This window comes from Wickerhamomyces ciferrii, contig 00007 (assembly GCF_000313485.1).
Source record: "Wickerhamomyces ciferrii WGS project CAIF00000000 data, strain NRRL Y-1031 F-60-10, contig 00007, whole genome shotgun sequence".
NCBI classification, from domain to species: Eukaryota; Fungi; Ascomycota; class Saccharomycetes; order Phaffomycetales; family Wickerhamomycetaceae; genus Hansenula; species Hansenula ciferrii.
In genome coordinates this window covers 111964-132492 of record NW_011887733.1, presented here as the reverse complement: position 1 = coordinate 132492, position 20529 = coordinate 111964, and the positions used below count along the sequence as shown (strand labels likewise).

Genomic DNA, 20529 nt, shown 5'->3' with positions numbered 1-20529 from the left:
AACACAATATGCATAGTTATGATTTTATAGATATTTACTAGTTTCTTTCTTTTTTTTTGGTTTTTAAATTCATCTGTAAATATATAAAAAACAATTGTACGTTAATTTACTACAACTAATTCTATAATAAATTGTAATTCATGATATATTTGATATATTTACAAGTTTTCATATATACATTCTTAAAATCTACGAGCAGTTGGATCTTGTTTAGCAGCACGCATTTGTCTAATAGCTTTCTTTTCAAGACGTTTTTCTTTACGTTTAATTTCTTTTTGTTTTTGAGAATCTCTAACAAGAACTTTATCACCAAACCATTTGAATTCTTGCATATATCTCTTGTCCATATTGAATTCCATATGAACAACATGATCATTTAATCCTAATTTGTTTAAAGTCCAATAATATTTTTCTGGATCATCTTTTTTCAAATATCTTAAAATTTTTTGTCTTTGTTGTACAAGCATTCTCATATATCTTATATTTTTAAAATCTTTGAAATTTTCAACAACATGTTTGAATAAATGATGGATTTTAACTGTAGCAATTGCAGCTTGAACTTCTGATGAACCAGTATCACCATCAAATCTTTGAAATTCTTTTCTAGCTAAATCTGTTTTAAATTTTAAACTTTCAGCAGATGATCTATTTCTCATATTTAAAATTCTGAAAACTGCTTCTCTTTGTTTAATAGCACTTTGTCTAACACTATCACTTGCAAATGATTCTTTAATTGAAGCTTCTTGAGCACCATATAATAATTTTTCAACTTCAGATTTTTCATAACCTCTAGTTAAAACATTTGGTTCTTGAACTTCAGCTTCTAATCTTGTCAAAAATGCATTATTTTTCTTACCCAATACTGGATCTAATTCATTCTTTTTAGCTTCTAATTTTCTTTGTTTTAAAATATTGGTTTCTTTACGTCTATTAGCTCTGAGATAACGTAATGATTTTCTTAATGGTGCTGGACGACCTGCTAAAATAGGTGATGAAGTGCTAAAAGAACGTATGCTTAATTGTTGGAAGGAACGACCAAGTCCTATACTCTTAAGTATAGATCCACTTTGAAACATCTTGATCTTTGTTCTCAGTGAAGTATTAACTTAGCACATTCAATTTTGTTCTTTCATTTCATTAATTTTTCAATACTTTTGTTAAATGTTGAAAATCGTGAAAAAAACAAGATTATGTAATTTCGCGAATTTCGATCAAAATTTAAAATCTCAAAAAAGTAACCCGGTGCTTATGTAACGCACATAAAGTATTATAAGTAACGTATATAATTTAATCGATTATAATTGAGTTTATATGCTACAATTTGTATGAGTTTCAGGTGTATATACTTTGCTATTAAGAATCAGTTATCATTTCCTTCGATCAGTTCCTCAATTGAGTCAAAATCAACCACTTTAGACGAAGTTTTATCTTTAACTTTTCTAGTAACTGTATTGAAACTTTCATCTTGAACCAATTTCAACTTGTGATCTTTTGTTAGCTTGTAAATGTTTTGAAAAATTGTATTACTTTTCAACTCATCAGATTTAACAACATCTTCAGTACCAAATATATAGAATCCTTTTTTAGAAGCTGATAATGCTAATGAAAGTAAATTTTCATCCAAATTATCTGATGTATCATTCAAAGGTAAGATCACAATATCATTTGATTGACCTCTATATTTTGCGATGGTACTTATATTTGTAGCGAGATCACTGAAGATTTCTTTCAACAATGCTTCATGTAATGGATCCAATGCTAAAATCGTTATAATTTCCGGTGAATAGTCTTTTGATATCAAATATCTGGAAAACTTCAATGCATACAATGCACTAGCAACTATTGGACGCTTACCTTCAGATTCTTTTGAGCTAAGTTCTATTAATTTAACTGTTTCTAAAACACCAGCATTTGGTGTTTCAGGATGAGCTGTGGTTGTAATTTTACCAGAATAAAATTCTTCAAGTAATTCAACTATTTCTAGTCTTTTATCATAAACTTGATTAAATTTTATAAGATTAGAACCTTGATTTTTCACTCTATCAAAAAAACTTTGTTTCTCCTCACTCAATGGGATTGTATCACCAACAAGTAAAGCCCTTTTCAATGAATTATTACTCAAAACTAATGGAAATAAAGTCTCGAATTCATCTAATTGTGAAGCATCAGAAATTATTATTGAATCAAACTTTATATTTAATTTTGTAAATTTTTTCAAATATCCTGGATAGGAATCAGCTGAAACCCCAACAACTTTACCATATGTAATCAATAAATGATCAAATATTTCATCTTGATTTTTACTAAGTGATAATGGTGATAACTCTTCAATTTTATGAAATATAGATGAGATAGAAGTATAATGCTTAACAACAGATTTCAACCCTTCAACAAATGACGTGTCATCGACAATGATCGAATCACCAAATTTTGCAAATGGATATGATTCTTTTAAAGTTTTAACAGTTTTATTGCTTTTGATTTCATTTAAAAACTTTTCAAACAATGGTTTCACTTGATGTGTAAAAAATTGTAAAGCTGAAATACCACTATCACCATATAACGGATCAAGACCTAAACTAACAGCTAACTGATCAACTTCTTGTAATAATACACCCAGTGTAGTATTTGCTTTTTGAATACTGTTTTGCTTAGCTTCAGAATCTGTTAGGTTGAAATGTGTATCTACCCCTTCATTAGGTTTATCTAAGGCTTGAAATAATTGGTTCAATGTTCCTCCATTCTTGGATATTATTAGGATTTTTTCATTTGGATAATTTTCAACTAGTGTATTGATTGATGTGTTTATGACTTGTTTCTTACCACTTCCAGAAGGACCTTCAATCAAAGTTAAACCATTAGAGAGTGAGCTTATAAGCGCCTTAGTTTGTTGTTCATTGAATTGTAAGTCTCGATATTTTGATTCAGCTTCAAGTGGTTTCAATACTATTTCATTATCTGTAGTACATATGATAAATGGAGAAGTAAGTGATTCACTATTTTCAGGATCAACTTTTCTTCTTTTAGTATCTTGACCATCAATTGTAACTTTATAACTCGGAAACGATTTCTCAATTGATTCTTTTGTGATTCCATTGTGTAAGAGCCTTACTGATTTCCTCAACTCTAAAGAATCATCAATTTCTCCACCTAAACCTAAAACATGATCATATAACCATTCTGGTAATTGATCTTCAACTCTGTTTATGTTCTCCCATGCCTTATTGAGTTTTTGGTTATACTTTGTTAATTCTTTTGGTAATCTTAAAGCAATTGAAAATGGTTGATCATCTTCATTGGATTGATTTTCTTCTTTATTTATGGAACCTTTGATATCAACTTTCAAATCTGAGGTAGATTTATTATTAATTACGTCTTTGATAACAGCAGTGACAATCTTTGTTACACCTAATTTTTCAAGATCATTACCCTTTGGGAATTTTACCCCAAGTTTAACTAATAAAATAACATCTTCTTGTTTTAGTGAAGTCCAATTTTTAGTAACTTCATTAGAAAATTCATTTAATGATATTTTGATCTTGGCAGAATCTATTGAAGTATTTGAGCTAAATTTAATATCATCTGGAGATAATTTTGAAACATAATTACTTTTTCCCGTAACTTTTTCTTTGCCTTTATCATTTTTCAAAGTTAATCTTGAAATTGTTCTTTCCAAATGACTTTTAATCTCTTTGAACACTTCATCTCTATAAATTATATAATTTCTCAGTAAATAATCACCTTCAGATATGAATTGACCAGTTAATTTAAGACCAGACTGCCTTGTTTTATTGAGAATCGTTTTTTCATTGATGAAACTTCCTAAATTCTCTAAATATGTCTGAGGATTGATGAATGGAGTCAATTGGAAGATAAAAGAATCAATAATTTGATCTTGGCTGTTAACTTTAGGTAATGTGAATCCAAACCCTTTAAATAATTCAGCAAGCTCTTGAGAATCAAGTATACTCAACGAATTTTTAAGCTTTGATCTATCTTCTAAATGTTCATATGTTGCAAATGCTAGATCTTGAAGCTTTTCAGCAAATAAACTATTTGATAAAACTTGAAGTTTCAAATAATTGTCCGAAATTATTTTTTCAATTGTATCTGATGATATAAGTTCACCTGTTAGTTCATCAACTGGGAATTTGAAATAAAATGTATAAGAGTCCAAAATGGATAACAGTTCATCATCATTAATTTGAGAGGAAGTTAACGTAAATAACATATTTTTATGTGCCAATAATGATTTCAAAAACTTTCTTGTTGGGATTTGTGCTAATAAATCTCTTAAAAGTACTAAAACTGATTTGGTATAAATGATTGAATCATTATTTTTAACATCATAGTTTTTCACTGCAACATCGATTGAATTTGAAATCCAGTTGGTCTTTAATGAGTTTCCAACCTTTTCAATCTTTGAAAGCTTATCTAAAGACGCCTTTTGCTTAGAGTATTGTGCATTCAAACCATGTTTGACTAATAAGTCTTCATAATCATCAATATTACCCCATATTAAGATTGATACAAATGGTGCCAATTGTTTCCTTATTCCACTTATATGCAGATTTAAAAATAATGCATTGAAACTTTTCACAATGAGTGTTTTAATTATCAAAGAACCATTATCTTTATGAAATATTTGTAATAATCGAAGTATAAAATCAGGTAAACGATCAGATTCAAGACATTTGAAGTCATCATTATGCTCAAGCTTAGAGACAATACCAGCAGCAACCAACAAAATATGCGAGTCTGTCTTTTCAGAACAGGATGGCCATAGTATGTCTTCAAAAAATGATTTTGGAATGTTCAATGAACTTTGTCTTTTCAAATCTTCAATTATTGTTTTCAAAGCAGCATCTAAAACCTTTTGATTAATCTTTATTTCTCCATTTTTAACGGATGAACTTTTCACCAGAGCATCAATGGCCGTGTCTTTATTCACCATAACTATTCAATAACAACAACAACACCGTTAATTCAACACCTTTCAGAATATTTTCCAAGTTCCCATAGTTAACAAGACGCTTCAATTAATTTGTTTATTATGTCAGAAACGAAAAAAGGAAATCCGGTGGTAAAAAATCACATGACCCGATGGCCCCTCGGAAATATCATGCAAAAAAAAATTTTATTAAATTTCTATATACTCTGCACTTGAATAAATAAGTGAAAATTTAATAAAATTTAAAGATTTATATAACGAAGCTTGAAGCCTAAATCCAGTTCTTCTTGATTTTCTTTATCGTTAAATTTACTCTTTATTATTACCCATTTTAAATCATGAACAGAGGTGGTAACAGAGGTGGCTTCGGTGGCCGTGGTGGTTCCAGAGGTGGTTTTGGTGGAAGAGGTGGTTTTGGTAGACCACCAATTCCTCAAGGTCCTCCAGATACCGTTTTAGAAATGGGTGCTTTCCTTCATCCAGTTGAAGGTGACATCTTATGTCGTTCTATCAATACTAAAATTCCATATTTCAATGCTCCAATATATTTAGAAAATAAAACTCAAATTGGTAAAGTTGATGAAATTTTAGGTCCATTAAATGAAGTTTTCTTTACTATTAAACCAAGTGAAGGTGTTCAAGCTACAAGTTTCAAAGAAGGTGATAAATTCTATATTGGTCCAGATAAACTTCTACCTATTGAAAGATTCTTACCAAAACCAAAAGTTGCAGGTCCACAACCAAAAAAGAAGAAGAGTGCAGGTCGTGGTGGTGCAGGTGGTGCCAGAGGTGGATTTGGTGGCCGTGGTGGCTCTAGAGGTGGCTTCGGTGGCCGTGGTGGATCAAGAGGTGGATTTGGTGGATCAAGAGGTGGTTTCAGTGGTGGCCGTGGTGGATCAAGAGGTGGATTCGGTGGTGGTCGTGGTGGATCAAGAGGTGGATTTGGTGGAAGAGGTAGAGGTCGTTTCTAAATTATTGATTGAAAAAATATATCATCAGCATTTTATTATAATAAATCAGCTGTTTTAAAAATAAAATATAAAAAAGCTGCATTACTCTTCAGAACATAGTTATCATTTTTTTCTCTCTTTATGAGCATCAGTTTTAATGTACAATATAGGATTTTTGAATGAAAAATGATAAAGATTGTAGCGTATATGTACTTTTTATTCATTATAATTATATACAAAAGTGTATGTACAAGATTGTTTGCTATTCTATCATTTCTTATCATCACGTTTACTCAATGGTTGTAATCCATAATTTAATCCACAAGAATCAAATATTGATTTTCTCAATTCATTAAATCCTTGTCTCTTAGGGAATTTCCTATTTGTATCTGAACTAACAAATAATAAATCTGGAGCTAATTTACTATTAAGTATACCACTTTCTTTAATATTTGATTTAACAGTTTTAATATTTTTCAATTTATCAACTTTAGTGAAAACAACTTCATAGGGTATAGCTGCTTCAATCAATACATCTAAAACTTGTTCGTCATAATGGTTAAAACCATCAACAGAACTTATTAAAAGATAACATTTTTGAAGTTCTTTTCTATGCTGTAAATATTCTAATACTTGTTCACCTTGATATGCACGACCTTTAACACCATAACCAGGAGTATCAATAATTCTTAGTCTATCACCTAAATTGAAAGCATTCATAGATTTGGTAAATCCTGCATGTTTTGAAGAATATGCAAAAGTTTCCAATTCTTTTGAATTTGTTTGTGAAACTAAAGCATTTAATAAAGTTGATTTACCAACGTTACATTTCCCCAAGAAAACAACTTCAGGTAACCCAAGCTTAACATCTGGTTTCACAAATCCATTACCAGGTGCTATTTCACTTGATTCAGAAGGAGACTGTTGGGTATTTTTGTCTTCAAAATCTTCATCAAATTCCACAATATCATTTAAAGGCGTTGTTTTAGCCTCTTCTTCAGCTAACCTTTTCTGCTCAATTTCATATCTTTCTCTTTCACCTGGCATGTCTAAGAAATCTTCAGTCATCCAGTCTAATTTGACTTTTGCATTAAAGAAAAAATTACTCAATTTTGAAGTTTCAGCAAGTGTAGGTTCTGTTCTAAATTCTGATCTGTAAACATTATTCAATTTTTCAGCAGTTATCATGGAATCTTTTGCAGCTTGTTTCTTATTCTTTAGCTCAGCTTCCTTTTGTTTCCTTAGAGCTTCTGTAGCTTCTTTTTCAACATTCTTTTGTTTAACATCACCAACAGATTTCTGTATTATTGAAGATAGATCTATAGCTAAATTTGTTCTTGCACAAGAGAAATGACGTATTCTTGTGGGTAGTCTTTTCACAAGCATCTTTCGGTGAATAATATTAACAAGAGGTTTTAAAGTTTTCAAGTGTGAATACAACAACTATTAAGCACCGACGAAGAATAAACAAAACCTCAAAGCTCTATACCTAATAAACGTATAAAAGTTGCAAAATCTATCGTCTTTCTGCCCTTAACAAGAAAAGCTTCCAAAATTGTTCACCGGGTTAAATTCGCGACTATAATTATAATTTGTGAAGCGCGTTTGCGTTTTTGAACAAATCATTGTTTAAAATTCGATTTGATTCGATTGAAATTCTGCAGAAAGTATTGGATTCTAAGGTTATTTCACATTGAATTCAATTGTTTTTTAATTTACTGATTTGATCATGTTTTTGAGCTTGTTGTCTTATGCCGGTATCGTGCTGGGGTTTGTGCTTTTGACACTGTCCATTGCCTCTGGGCTTTTCTACATCAGTGAATTGGTGGAGGAACAATCAGCACCTACAAAAAAATTCTTAACAAGAAGTATTTACACAATCATTGGTATTTATGTACTGTTATGGCTATTTGACGGGTTCCCATTCTGGCTCACATTGTTTTCAATTGTTACATATGTGATATATTTACAAAATTTAAAACATTTCCCATTGATTCAATTGAAAAGTCCCGTTTTCATTGCAAGTTGTATCTTGGTTGTCGTTAATCATTACTTATGGTTTCAACATTTCAGCAATCCAAAGATTCCAGCACCACAATATAGATTGGATCCAAATTATAAAGCACCAAGAATTGCTAGTTTTTCAGAAGTTGCATCATTTTTCGGTATTTGTATTTGGTTTATCCCATTTGGATTATTCGTTTCATTAAGTGCTAGTGATAATATTCTTCCAACAGCTTCAGCTAATTTCAACAGTGGTAATTTCGATGATATTTCAGGCAAATCTAAACGTGGTAAAACTCAAGGTTTGGCTAAAGTTGTTGTTGGTACAGTGAGAGACTGGATATATTCTGTTGCGCGTGCTTTTGGTTACGAATTGGACCCTGATCATGGGAGAATTGTGTAGTTAAAGGAAAATCACACAACTATAGTACACACGCTTATTAAAATAGAACTGATTTGTAGTTTTGTTTCCCAGTGCTCTCTATTGTAAATTTCGTGGTTCTTTGGCTTCTGTCATCATGACCGGTGATCTCGAAAGGCGTCCTTTTGATCTCTGAAACAAAATACGATCGAAAGATCAAAAACATCAACAGGAACAAATAAGCGCCATTGAAAACACACAGGAGTGTTAGGCGGTAATACACACCGAGGGAGATGAAGTTTGAGAATATTTTCTGGACGTCTGATTATATTACAGGGATTCAGACGTTAATTCATACGTTGGAAGAGAGTCGTGATGAAGGGACAGACCAGTTGGATTACTTCAAAAGCTATGTTGATCTACTTGAAATCCAATCCCAGAAGCTAAAAGAAATCAACAAGAATAGAAACAAGAGATTTGTGAAACATCAAGAGATCAAAAGTGATATCAAATCCTCAAAAATAATCCAAAAGTTTGAAGAAACACATCAATCATTAGGATCATTAAAACAGTTGAAACGCGTTCAATTAGAAAACTCTGAAACTGCAAGTGAACTCAAAACAAACACTTCACTAAAGATTCAAAGTGATGTTATACTACGACTTGAAGAGTTCTTAGAGGATTTCAATGATTTTATATCAGACTCCAAGAAAACTTTGAATAATCAATATTTCACATATACAAAATCTACCCAACAAGCTAAAAATACAGATAGACAATTCATTTCCAAATGCAGAGAATTGGAGGATAGTGATGAAAAAGAAAATAAAGATCTTCCTTCATTACCAGAAAAGAAAGAATCATCTCAAGAACCTGTATTGAGTAAATCAAATACTGATACTTCTGTTACTGAAAGTGGTAGTAATGATAAAAGTGAAGAATCTGAAGAGGATGAAGTTTTTGATTTCCCACTTACAATTGGTAATAGTTCATTTGGAAATATTGAAGAATTGAAAAATTTCATGTTGAAATTAACTCAACAAATCCCATTGAAAAGAAGAATGTTTCCAATTCCTGGTATAAACAATGAATATTTTAGTAGTGAATCATTCTCTAAATGGTTAAGATCAAATAAAGAAAATGAAGATTCAAGAAGAAAAATTGAGAAATTTGGTCAAGATTTAATTAATTTAGGCCTGATTAGCAACTGGAATAAATTATCTGCAAATAAATTTATTTCTGATGAAGGTTATTTTGAATTTACTGATTTAGCCAAATATATTGCAAATTTCGATACACAAAAATCAATACCTGAAGTTCAAATAACTCCATCAACATCTCATGATTCCACTGAAACAGTGGCTATCACAAATACTAGCACTAGTACCACCACTTTTTCCAAAGTACCAAAACGTAATGTCTTTGATGGCCTGAAGAAAAGATTAGGTCAAAGTTTGGATGCTGATACCTTAAGACAACACGTTGAAGATGCAAAACAAAAACATATTGAAACAATAAGGAAAAATGAAGAAGATAAAACAATTTTAGAAAACTCAATTCAAGAAATTAGTCATAAAGCTGAAATTTATGAAACTAATAGAATTAAACTTATTTATTTTGTTACAAAGGAATTTAATGAATTAATACATAATGAATCTCAAAAGCAATTCCAATCGTTACAGACGATTAACAATGATTTTGTTTACAATGATGATACATTGAAATATGAAGTTTTACAAAAATCAATTAATCCTTCAGCATCTTGGTATTGGCCAAAGCATGAAATTCAATTTATCGATCATTCTATATCAAAATCACATAATATTATACAAATATTTGGAAATGATCTTGTTAACCAACATGTTGATATCACAGATGAAGATCATAAGACAAAATCAGCTTCAATTTTCATTAAAAATATCATTAAACATTTAGATAATATTGATGACATTGAAACATATTGGGCAAATGAATTGGATATTAAAATTGCTAATGAAGTTAAAAGATTTATTGAAAACTCAATACCACAACTTGAAGAACAATATTCAGAAGATTCAAAACAAGATATTTATTCTTTTGTCATCATTAAAATTGTTGATGATTTATTTAAAAAATTCCCAACTTCATCTATTCTTAATGCCTTGAAGCTTTGGTTATTAGAATTACCAGATAGTGTTATACCTTTCACTTCTTATGATTCTTTAAAATCTGCATATAATGGAAATACTGATCAAGATTCAAAATTAAAAATACTGGGTGCAATTCCAAGACAAAATCTTGCAACTTTATTGGTAATATTGAAACATCTTTCAACCAAGATCAAAACACCAGATCAAATAATTCAAAATGAAAGAGTACCATTATACCATTTATTAATTAGACCTTCACCAAAGTATGTTAGTGCTAATTTTGATGATTTGATTGAATTTGAACCGTTGATTAAAGATCTATTAAATCCAGAATTTCAAGAAAAATTATATGGCAAATTGAATGATTTAGAAATCTCACACATAGAAAGAGAAAAAAGAGTTGAAGAATCAATCAAATCTTTAAAAAATTCTTCAGTAAAACCTCGTCAAGTTTCATCACCATTACCAAAATCCAATTCAAACAATTCATTATCAGTTGATGAAAATGGATTGAGACCATTTAAAACAAGATCTCCAAACCCATCACCAGCTGGTTCACCAAAAACAAATAGAAGTAGAACAAATAGTAGGACATCAAATACAAATATTTTATTACCATCAGTTAAAAGACCTTCAGAAAATTTACACAAGAGAACCTTGTCGAAAAATTTGGAAAAAGATGAAGCTAATTTAAAAATTGAAAAGGCTAGACAATTAGAGAAAAAAGAAGGTCAAGACAAGAAGGAGAAGGAAAATGAAGAAAAAATTGTTATTAATGTAGATTCTGATTAAATTAAGTATGTACTATAATAAAAGACAATTATTGGGATTAATAATGACGTAGTGATTATATAATGATCATCATTATTTGCCTGATCTAAGCCTTTTCAAAGTTGTTTCGAATAAATAATCCATATAATTACCATAAATTTCATCATTTTCACCATCCAACATTTCAAAAGCATTATCTTCAATTTTATAAATTTTATCATTTTGTAAATCTTTAACCACTTTTTCCAAAAAACAAGACCAAGTATCAAACAATACAATACGTTCATCCATATAATCTCTACCCCATACTATAACTTGACCAATTTTACCTTGAGGACCAGGATTAAGATCAATACCTATGCTATTCCCACTCCCATCAGTAGTTAATCCAATCCAGTTATTAGCATCACAGTAAACTGGAGAGACAAAACCTTTTGGATAAGTTTCAAGTTCCATTTCTTCAAAGTCTGGATTTTCATCGACAACTTGTTTCCATACATTCATTTCACGTTTGATTTCATCTAATGATAACATTTCTAGTCCTAAGAATACCCCAATCATGAATTGATTTTGTTCTTCATAAGGCGATTCGCCATTGACTAGTTGTAAATATTTTACAACATCTTTTGGAAGTTTGATATTGTATTCTGATTCAAAATCATTGATTTCTGATGATGGTATACCTTCTTGGAAAATGTTTCTCAAATTTGGGAATTTTTCACCAATGAGTGTCTTGATAGCATTTATGCTTTCTTCAACCTCAGATACCATTGTTGGATTATGAAATTATTAGACAGTACCTAGTTACAGCCCTTCAAAGATTAATAAAAATGCAAAGCATCATTGGAAACCAAACTTTCAACAAGCTATATAGTATATATATATAAAAATATCATGCTTTAACCTTCAAAAGTGAACGAATGCTCGATTATTATTTGCAACAACTCGCATACCCGATAACTTGAAAGCCATCTACCGCGTTCATGACATTTACATCCCAAGAAGAACAACACAAGAAATCAGATACCTAGACCATTAAAAAGTGACATTCTTTATACAACCTACTTATCGAAACAGGCCATTGTTCACGTTTAAATCAAGTGTTGATAATTATAAAGAAAATCCACGTGACTGACACCAAAAATTTCCAGAAAATCGCCAAAATTTCGCGTCCCTCCAAAACAAATTCAAAAAACTTCAATTGAAAACAAAAACATAGACGTATATCAATAACATCATCGAGACAACCACGACAGTTTGGGAATATTAATAGACCGAATAATCATTGTTAAAGATGAAAAGACTGTTTGAAGGTTTCAAGGTTGCCATTATCAAGTCTGCGGACCTTCCAGATGAAGAAGCAGATGCTATTGCCACTATCTTACAAAATCACGGTGTTGAGTATAAAATATTTGGTAATGATTCACCACTTCAACAACTAGATTTGATCGAAGGTGAATACTCTCATATCGCTTCAAACAATATTGATTTTGAATTGTATACTTTCACACAAGAAAATATGATTCCAGTGGTAACTAGTGAATTTTTCCATAAAACTGAAGAACAAAATAAAACACCACCAATTAGACCTTATTCTCCGGACCCAAAACACGTTTTGAAAGATATTCATGTATGTGTTGGCGGATTACCTGTATCTGATAAAGAAGCTATTTATGGGGGTGTTAGAGCTCTTGGTGGATCATTTTCTGAAACCTTGAATAAATTTGTCACACATTTGATTTCAATTGATACAGATGAAGATGCTTGTATTGCAGTATATTCACTTGAAGAATGTCAAATCAAAGTTGTTTTACCAGATTGGATTGATGATTGTTTGAAATTAAGGAAAAGATTAGATGAAACTCCTTATTTATTAGAAGAAGGTGAATCTATTGATGCAAAAGTTGAAAAATTGAAAGAACTTGATATTGTTAGTAAAGATAAAAATCTAATTAAAGCACAAAAAAAGTTTCTTAATAAGAAATCATTTTATCTTGGTGAAGATTTAGAATTAACCAAAAGATCAAGAGATGTTATTAGTTCATTGATTGAAAATTCTGGTGGTGTTATTAATAAGTCATTAACAAACGCACAATGTTATCTCGGGAAATATAGAGAAGGTGAAGAATATAGATCAGCTAGTAGAAAAGGTTTACATGTTGGTAATTTGAATTGGATTTATTGGATGGTTGAACATCAAAAATATATTTCACCTTATAAGAAACTCTTACATTATCCATATGTTAAACATGGTATGCCACAATTGAAGAAATTTGTTATTACATCAACAAATTATTCAGGTGATGTTCGGATTTATGTTAAAAGTTTAGTTGAAGCTTTAGGTGCTGAATTTACCACTTCATTAAAACAAAGAAATACACATTTAATAACAGCTTCAGAAACCGGATCAAAATACAACGCCGCTAAGAAATGGGGTGGTATTGCAGTTGTTAATCATCTATGGTTAGAAGAAACATATGCTGCTTGGGATTTAAAATCAGTTGATAATCCTAGATATTCACACTATCCAAGATCATTGAAAATGAGCGATATTGCTGGTGAAACTCCATTAGATATGCAAGTACTGAAACAATTTTATGAAGATGGGAATTCAGATTTTTCTGCAAATGTTATAGAAGATTCTGAAGCTGAAGATTCTACTGCTGATACTATTTTACCATCAGATGTTCATAGAATTCTGACACCAAAAAATCCAAATGATGATAACATTCTATCAAATAAATCTGAAGAAGATCAAGAATCACCACTTAAAGAAAATGTTGAAACATCTAAAACCCCTTCAAAGGGTAGTAAAAAGAATTCACAAGCTCATGAATCAACACCAAAACCTAAATCAGTTAATGTCTCCAAAATATCACCACCGCCAGTTCCTACAGAAACTCCAGCTGCAAAATCAACAATTTCTAATAATTCTAGCTCAACTACTCCTTTATCTACTACACGTCCATCAAGTGGTCGTAAGGCTAAAGATAAAGCAGCTTTAAAATTACATGAAGATATGGAACAACTGAATTGGTTTCAAAAACATCATAAATCTAAAGATATTCCATTGTTACCAGAGGAAATTGAAGCTAGAAAACGTAAAAGAGCTGAAGAGTTAGCAGAAAAGGAAAAAAGAGAAAGCAGACAATCAAGCAAAGAAAAAGAAGATACACCTGAAAAGGAAGAACCAGTGTCAAAAGTCAAACATGAAGCTTTACCAAAAGCTAAAAAAGCTAAAAAGACACCATCAACTCCATACAATATAATTGCTATTGCAACTGGTTGGGAATTAAATTTTAATAGATCTGATACACAAATCCTAAGTAATCTTGGTATTACATTACATAAAGAATTTAAAAACAACATTAATGCCATCATTGCACCAAAATTCATGAGAACTGAAAAATTTCTTACTGGGTTAAGTTATCAATTAGATTATATTTTATCACCAACTTTCCTTCAAGAAGTATTAATCAAATTTAAAAATGATCCAAATGATGTTAATTCATTACCAGATATTTCCAATTTTAGTATCGATGTTACAAATGCGGATTCTGTAAAAGAATTAACTTCTATATCATTAACAGAATTAATGGATAGATCCAAGAGAAGAATTAATTCATATGATCGAATTTTCCATGATATGTGTTTTAATATAACACCAAAGATTCCAGGTGGTGCAGCTATTGTACAAAAAATATTAAAAGCTCATGGTGCCAATAAGATCAGTATTGTTAAAACTATTAAAGATATGAAAAATTTAAAATCATTAGCTAAAAATCCAGATGGTTCATATATTATGATTTCAAATGAAAAAGGTTTTATTGATAAGTTTAAAACACTGATAGAAGGGGAAGAACAACCAGGAAGAGTCATTGAATGGAACTGGGTGATCAATAGTATCTTCCATATGGAAATAGACAATACAAAGAATGTGCTATATAGTAATTAGTTTTGAAATTAAATTGAAATGAAATGAAGTTATGAATGAATAATTTGTTATCTATTGTGTGACTCGTACCACCTTTCCATTATTTATAAAGTAACCCGGATCGCGAACTGGGAATTCTTAATTCGGTATCTGCTTTTTGATAATCTTGTATGGAGAAACCCTAACTAAAAAGAAACATTTAAAGAGGCAATTTTAATCAATTGTGACATAATTTTGAAAGTAATTAGGATATATTTGGAATAAAATAATAGAGAATTGAAAGATATACAGGATTACACAGGTATAATGTCGGATAGTGAAGTTAAAGACCCAATATTAGGTGCTGAAGAAGTTGAAACGTCTCATAACACAACTGACATATCGGATCAATTGAATGAAACAACATTGAATGAACCAGAAGAAGATCAACTAGAAGATCAAAAACCATCAACAAAGAATAAGAGTAATGAATCTAGTATAGGTGACAAGAAGGAATCTAAGATTGATGTTCAATCATTATATATCAAATCATCAGTTAAACAAGCTCAAAAGGAGAATGATGGGCAAAATGCATATATTTCATATCTTATTGAAACAGAATCAAATAATCCAGTATTTCAAAGCTCAAAGTTCATTGTGAGACGTCGTTTTTCAGATTTTTATTTCCTTTATCAAGTATTATTAGGTGATTTCCCTGCATGTGCTATACCTCCATTACCAGATAAACAAAGATTAGAATATATTAAAGGTGATAGATTTGGTTCAGAATTTACATCAAAAAGAGCAGCTTCATTAAATAGATTTTTAGAAAGAATTTCATTACATCCATTATTGAAAAGATCAAAAATTTATCATATTTTCTTAGAAAGTCATGATTGGAATTCTTATAAAGTTAATTTGAAAATTAAGACAAGTTCTGAACTTGGTGGTGGGAATGAAGGTATATCTGATGTTTTCATGAATGCATTCAAGACAGCAAGCTCACAAAGTAAAGAATTCCAAGAAATTAAGGAAAGATCAGATAAATTAGATGAAAATATTAGTAAAATTGATCGAATTTTCAATAAAATTTTAAAAAGATATAGTGATTTAGAAACAGATTCTTATGATTTTAGTTTACAAATTAAAAAAATTGCAGAATTAGAACCTGAATTAGAAATACCATTTTTAAAATTTAGTGATGGATTAAATTCATTAAGTCTTGGATTTTCAAATTTGAAAAATTTCTTAGATAATGAATATATAATTTCATTAAAAGATCTTGAACATTATATCACATCCATAAAGAATCTTTTAAAATTAAAAGATCAAAAACAAATTGATTATGAAGCATTAACAGATTATTTAAATAAATCAATTACAGATAAAAATAATTTATTAACAGGATCAGGAAGTTCAACAAATTTTTTCACAAATAAATTTGAAGAATTTACAGGAGTTAATCATGAAGTTTCTAAACGTGAAAAATTAAATAAATTAGAAAGAAAAATTGAAAATTTAACTTCAGAAGTTAATAATGCAAAAACTGTTGTGGAATCATTTGAAAAACAAACTGTTCATGAAATTCAATATTTTGAAAATATAAAATCTATTGAATTGAAAAATACTTTAGGTGATTTAGCTGATAATAATATTAAATTTTATAAAGATTTAATTGAAAAATGGAGTACAATTGAAAAAGAATTAAAAGGAGTATAGTATGTTTTTTTATTGTATATAAACTTGGAGTTATAATATAATTGCTATTTACAGCTGTTCTTAATGGTACTATAGACTTCTATAATATATAGATAATACAGAGTAGGACAAATCATTTATTGATATATATCTGTTGTTCATTATACCATACCATCCTATAACCGATTATAAGCGAGAAAGAAATTTAGACTTACATGAATAATACTCATCAATTTAACCAAATATTTGGTTTCTTGTATGCATTCTATACAAGGTCTAATACAAATCTGATTATGTGTAATAATCTTAGTGATTAAGATCTAATGGGAATCTTTCAATCAAGAAAATGTACATAGTTATTATAACTATCCCGTTAACGTCCTTAAATCTATTCAACTTCAAAATCAAATTGAAACATATCACTTATTTTTGATCTTTTGAGGTCATCATGATATTGATTATCATGTATATGGAATTGCAGATATTGGAAATTATTATTTATGTTTTCCTTCTCTTGTTTAATCCAGGTAATGGTTGATTTGACCATTCTATTATATCATCAATATTAATATTTTGAGAATCTAATATATCATTGTTAATTTCATCATCTAAATCTAAATTTTGTTCAAAAGCCCATAACTTATCCACGCCAAAAAAGTTTTTAAAATCCATTTCATTTATATAATTTGACCATATCAATGGAGGGAATTCATCTTTTTTCAAAATTCGATTTTTTTTCTCCTTTGGTACTGGAGCTTTTGTATTTTCATGAGTATAAAAATCTCTTAACAATATGATTGCTTCTTTCCTATAGATCCCAGGATAAGATTTATAATTATTTTCCGAAGTAGTAGAATCTTGATTAATCTTTAAACAACTACCATTCCCACCAAACCTTTCATTACCACAACCAAAATAAACATTACGTATACCAATTTGTTTTAAAGCAGAAGCACACATAACACAAGGTTCCACAGTGACATATAGATCTATTTCTTTGAAAATATCTTGTAAAGCGATACCAGGTGTTGGTGTCATTGATTGTAATTTAGACCAAATAATATTTATACCTCTAAACTCTGCATGTGTTATACCAGAAAGGGAATCATTGGTATTATTCATACCATAACTAATGACTTGATTCTTATAGACAAAGACACAAGCGACGGGGACTTCGTTGTTGTGTAGTGCATTGTTTGCCAGCTTCAAAGCATATTTCATAAAACCCTTGTGTCTCTCCAAGTCTGCCATTGTCTATAATTAGCCTAGTCTGTCTAAGTTTGACACCTCATCTCAGATCTAAAAAGTTTCTCGAAATGCTTATTGTCGCTTTTCTTCGCTTATACCCAAAGAAAAAAACCACCGCGAATCGAATTTTCTAGTAGAAAAAAATCAAAATCTTGAATTTTTCGTGAACAGCGTGTCAGTTTTTTTGGGTTTCGGTTTTTTGGTTTACGTGTACTTTGGTGAAATATTTAAAACGTTGGAAGCGCTCTTTTCATTTCCATCAACAAAACTTTGGACAACAACAACAACAGGAAAAGTTCAAAAGTTCAACAACAAACTACAAAAGTTCAATTGCATCACACAATGTTGAAAGGAAAGAGCTTCATGTTCCCAGCCGCTGTGCTGTTCTACGCTCTATTAGTCGTTATAGCGCCTATGTTTGCCAACAATGGGTTTGCCTTAGCTGAAACTGATAACTCTACTGAAAATTATGGTACTGTGATTGGTATTGATTTAGGTACAACTTATTCATGTGTTGCTGTGATGAAGAATGGTAAAACTGAAATTCTTGCCAATGAACAAGGTAACAGAATCACTCCATCTTATGTCGCTTTCACCAAAGAAGAAAGATTAATTGGTGATGCTGCTAAGAATCAAGCTGCTGCTAACCCTCAAAACACAATTTTCGATATCAAGAGATTGATTGGTTTGAAATATAACGATAAAACCGTTCAAAGAGATATTAAACATTTACCTTATAAAGTTGCCAACAAAAATGGTCAACCAGTTGTTGAAGTTACTTTAGGTGATGAAGAAAAACAATTTACTCCAGAAGAAATCTCTGGTATGATTTTAGGTAAAATGAAATCAATTGCTGAAGATTACTTAGGTAAAAAAGTTACTAATGCAGTTGTTACTGTTCCAGCTTATTTCAACGATGCTCAAAAACAAGCTACTAAAGATGCTGGTACTATTGCTGGTTTAAACGTTTTAAGAATCGTTAATGAACCAACTGCCGCTGCTATTGCCTATGGTTTAGATAAAACTGATGGTGAACATCAAATCATTGTTTATGATTTAGGTGGTGGTACTTTTGATGTTTCATTATTATCTATTGAAAATGGTGTTTTCGAAGTTTTAGCAACTTCAGGTGATACTCATTTAGGTGGTGAAGATTTTGATTTCAGAGTTGTTCGTCATTTGATCAAATTATTCAAAAAGAAACATGGTATTGATGTTACTGATAACCAAAAGGCTATAGCTAAATTAAAACGTGAAGTTGAAAAAGCTAAAAGAACTTTATCATCTCAAATTTCCACAAGAATTGAAATTGATTCATTTGTTGATGGTATTGATTTATCAGAATCTTTAACTAGAGCTAAATTTGAAGAATTAAACATTGAATTATTCAAAAAAACTATTAGACCAGTTGAACAAGTCTTAAAAGATTCTGGTGTTAAAAAGGAAGAAATTGATGATGTTGTCTTAGTTGGTGGTTCTACTCGTATTCCAAAAGTTCAAGAATTATTAGAAGCACATTTCAACGGTAAGAAAGTTTCCAAGAGTATTAACCCAGATGAAGCTGTCGCTTTTGGTGCTGCTGTTCAAGCTGGTGTCTTATCAGGTGAAGAAGGTGTTGATGACATTGTCTTATTAGATGTTAATCCATTAACTTTAGGTATTGAAACCACTGGTGGTGTCATGACTACTTTAATTAAGAGAAACACTGCTATTCCAACTAAAAAATCACAAATTTTCTCCACTGCAGTTGATAATCAACCAACTGTTTTAATTCAAGTTTATGAAGGTGAAAGAGCTATGGCTAAAGATAACAACTTATTAGGTAAATTCGAATTAACAAATATTCCACCTGCACCAAGAGGTGTTCCACAAATTGAAGTTACATTTGGTTTAGATGCTAATGGTTTGATTACTGTTTCAGCCGCTGATAAAGGTACTGGTAAATCTGAATCAATTACAATTAAAAATGATCGTGGTAGATTATCAAAAGATGATATTGATCGTATGGTTGAAGAAGCTGAAAAATTTGCTTCTCAAGATGCTGAATTAAAAGCTAAAATTGAAGCTAAGAATGCATTAGAAAACTATGCAGTTTTATTGAAAAATCAAGCAACTGATGAAAATGCATTAGGTGGTAAATTAGATGAAGATGATAAAGAAACTTTAGTTGATGCAGCAAATGATGTTATCGAATGGTTAGAAGATAACGCAGAAACCGCTACTAAAGAAGAATTTGATGATAAACAAAAATCATTAGAAGCTATTGCTCATCCAATTACTCAAAAATTATATGGTGCTCAACCAGAAGGTGATTTTGAAGATGAAGATGATGATGATTACTTAGATCATGATGAACTATGATCTTTATAAAAATCAACGCTTGCACTTTATTTCACATTTAATGATATCCGAAAATAATTAATTTATAATCATTTTAATTTTGTTATTCATTTTTTACTTCAATTTATATTTGCATTTTTACAAAACTTTTATATAAGAAACAA

The 20529-nt window shown here is 30.2% G+C and overlaps 11 protein-coding genes across 11 annotated transcripts; 6 read left to right on the top strand and 5 right to left on the bottom strand.

Annotated features, from left to right (window-relative positions):
- Positions 1-182: 182 nt before the first annotated feature.
- Positions 183-1076, bottom strand: MRPS28 (mitochondrial 37S ribosomal protein uS15m; the record flags this gene model as incomplete). The annotated part of the gene is made up of 1 exon (XM_011278966.1): positions 183-1076. The coding sequence occupies one exon, from the start codon at positions 1074-1076 to the stop codon at positions 183-185; it is 894 nt and encodes a 297-aa protein (XP_011277268.1).
- A 284-nt stretch (positions 1077-1360) lies between these two features.
- On the bottom strand, positions 1361-4954 carry BN7_407 (Intron-binding protein aquarius; the record flags this gene model as incomplete). The annotated part of the gene is made up of 1 exon (XM_011278965.1): positions 1361-4954. One exon carries the CDS (start codon positions 4952-4954, stop codon positions 1361-1363), a length of 3594 nt encoding a protein of 1197 aa, XP_011277267.1.
- Positions 4955-5289: 335 nt separating this feature from the next.
- BN7_406 (H/ACA ribonucleoprotein complex subunit GAR1/NAF1) lies at positions 5290-5922 on the top strand (the record flags this gene model as incomplete). The annotated part of the gene is made up of 1 exon (XM_011278964.1): positions 5290-5922. One exon carries the CDS (start codon positions 5290-5292, stop codon positions 5920-5922), a length of 633 nt encoding a protein of 210 aa, XP_011277266.1.
- A 249-nt stretch (positions 5923-6171) lies between these two features.
- Positions 6172-7287, bottom strand: MRX8 (translation initiation/elongation factor MRX8; the record flags this gene model as incomplete). Its single annotated transcript, XM_011278963.1, has 1 exon — positions 6172-7287. One exon carries the CDS (start codon positions 7285-7287, stop codon positions 6172-6174), a length of 1116 nt encoding a protein of 371 aa, XP_011277265.1.
- Positions 7288-7630: 343 nt separating this feature from the next.
- On the top strand, positions 7631-8308 carry SVP26 (Svp26p; the record flags this gene model as incomplete). Its single annotated transcript, XM_011278962.1, has 1 exon — positions 7631-8308. The coding sequence occupies one exon, from the start codon at positions 7631-7633 to the stop codon at positions 8306-8308; it is 678 nt and encodes a 225-aa protein (XP_011277264.1).
- Positions 8309-8559: 251 nt separating this feature from the next.
- BN7_403 (Rho-GTPase-activating protein 8) lies at positions 8560-11187 on the top strand (the record flags this gene model as incomplete). Its single annotated transcript, XM_011278961.1, has 1 exon — positions 8560-11187. The coding sequence occupies one exon, from the start codon at positions 8560-8562 to the stop codon at positions 11185-11187; it is 2628 nt and encodes an 875-aa protein (XP_011277263.1).
- A 72-nt stretch (positions 11188-11259) lies between these two features.
- BN7_402 (SMI1/KNR4 family protein) lies at positions 11260-11937 on the bottom strand (the record flags this gene model as incomplete). Its single annotated transcript, XM_011278960.1, has 1 exon — positions 11260-11937. The coding sequence occupies one exon, from the start codon at positions 11935-11937 to the stop codon at positions 11260-11262; it is 678 nt and encodes a 225-aa protein (XP_011277262.1).
- Positions 11938-12460: 523 nt separating this feature from the next.
- RTT107 (Rtt107p) lies at positions 12461-15121 on the top strand (the record flags this gene model as incomplete). The annotated part of the gene is made up of 1 exon (XM_011278959.1): positions 12461-15121. One exon carries the CDS (start codon positions 12461-12463, stop codon positions 15119-15121), a length of 2661 nt encoding a protein of 886 aa, XP_011277261.1.
- Positions 15122-15406: 285 nt separating this feature from the next.
- On the top strand, positions 15407-16798 carry SNX4 (Snx4p; the record flags this gene model as incomplete). Its single annotated transcript, XM_011278958.1, has 1 exon — positions 15407-16798. The coding sequence occupies one exon, from the start codon at positions 15407-15409 to the stop codon at positions 16796-16798; it is 1392 nt and encodes a 463-aa protein (XP_011277260.1).
- Positions 16799-17275: 477 nt separating this feature from the next.
- On the bottom strand, positions 17276-18028 carry TAD2 (tRNA(adenine34) deaminase; the record flags this gene model as incomplete). The annotated part of the gene is made up of 1 exon (XM_011278957.1): positions 17276-18028. One exon carries the CDS (start codon positions 18026-18028, stop codon positions 17276-17278), a length of 753 nt encoding a protein of 250 aa, XP_011277259.1.
- Positions 18029-18367: 339 nt separating this feature from the next.
- Positions 18368-20386, top strand: KAR2 (Hsp70 family ATPase KAR2; the record flags this gene model as incomplete). Its single annotated transcript, XM_011278956.1, has 1 exon — positions 18368-20386. One exon carries the CDS (start codon positions 18368-18370, stop codon positions 20384-20386), a length of 2019 nt encoding a protein of 672 aa, XP_011277258.1.
- Positions 20387-20529: the final 143 nt, after the last annotated feature.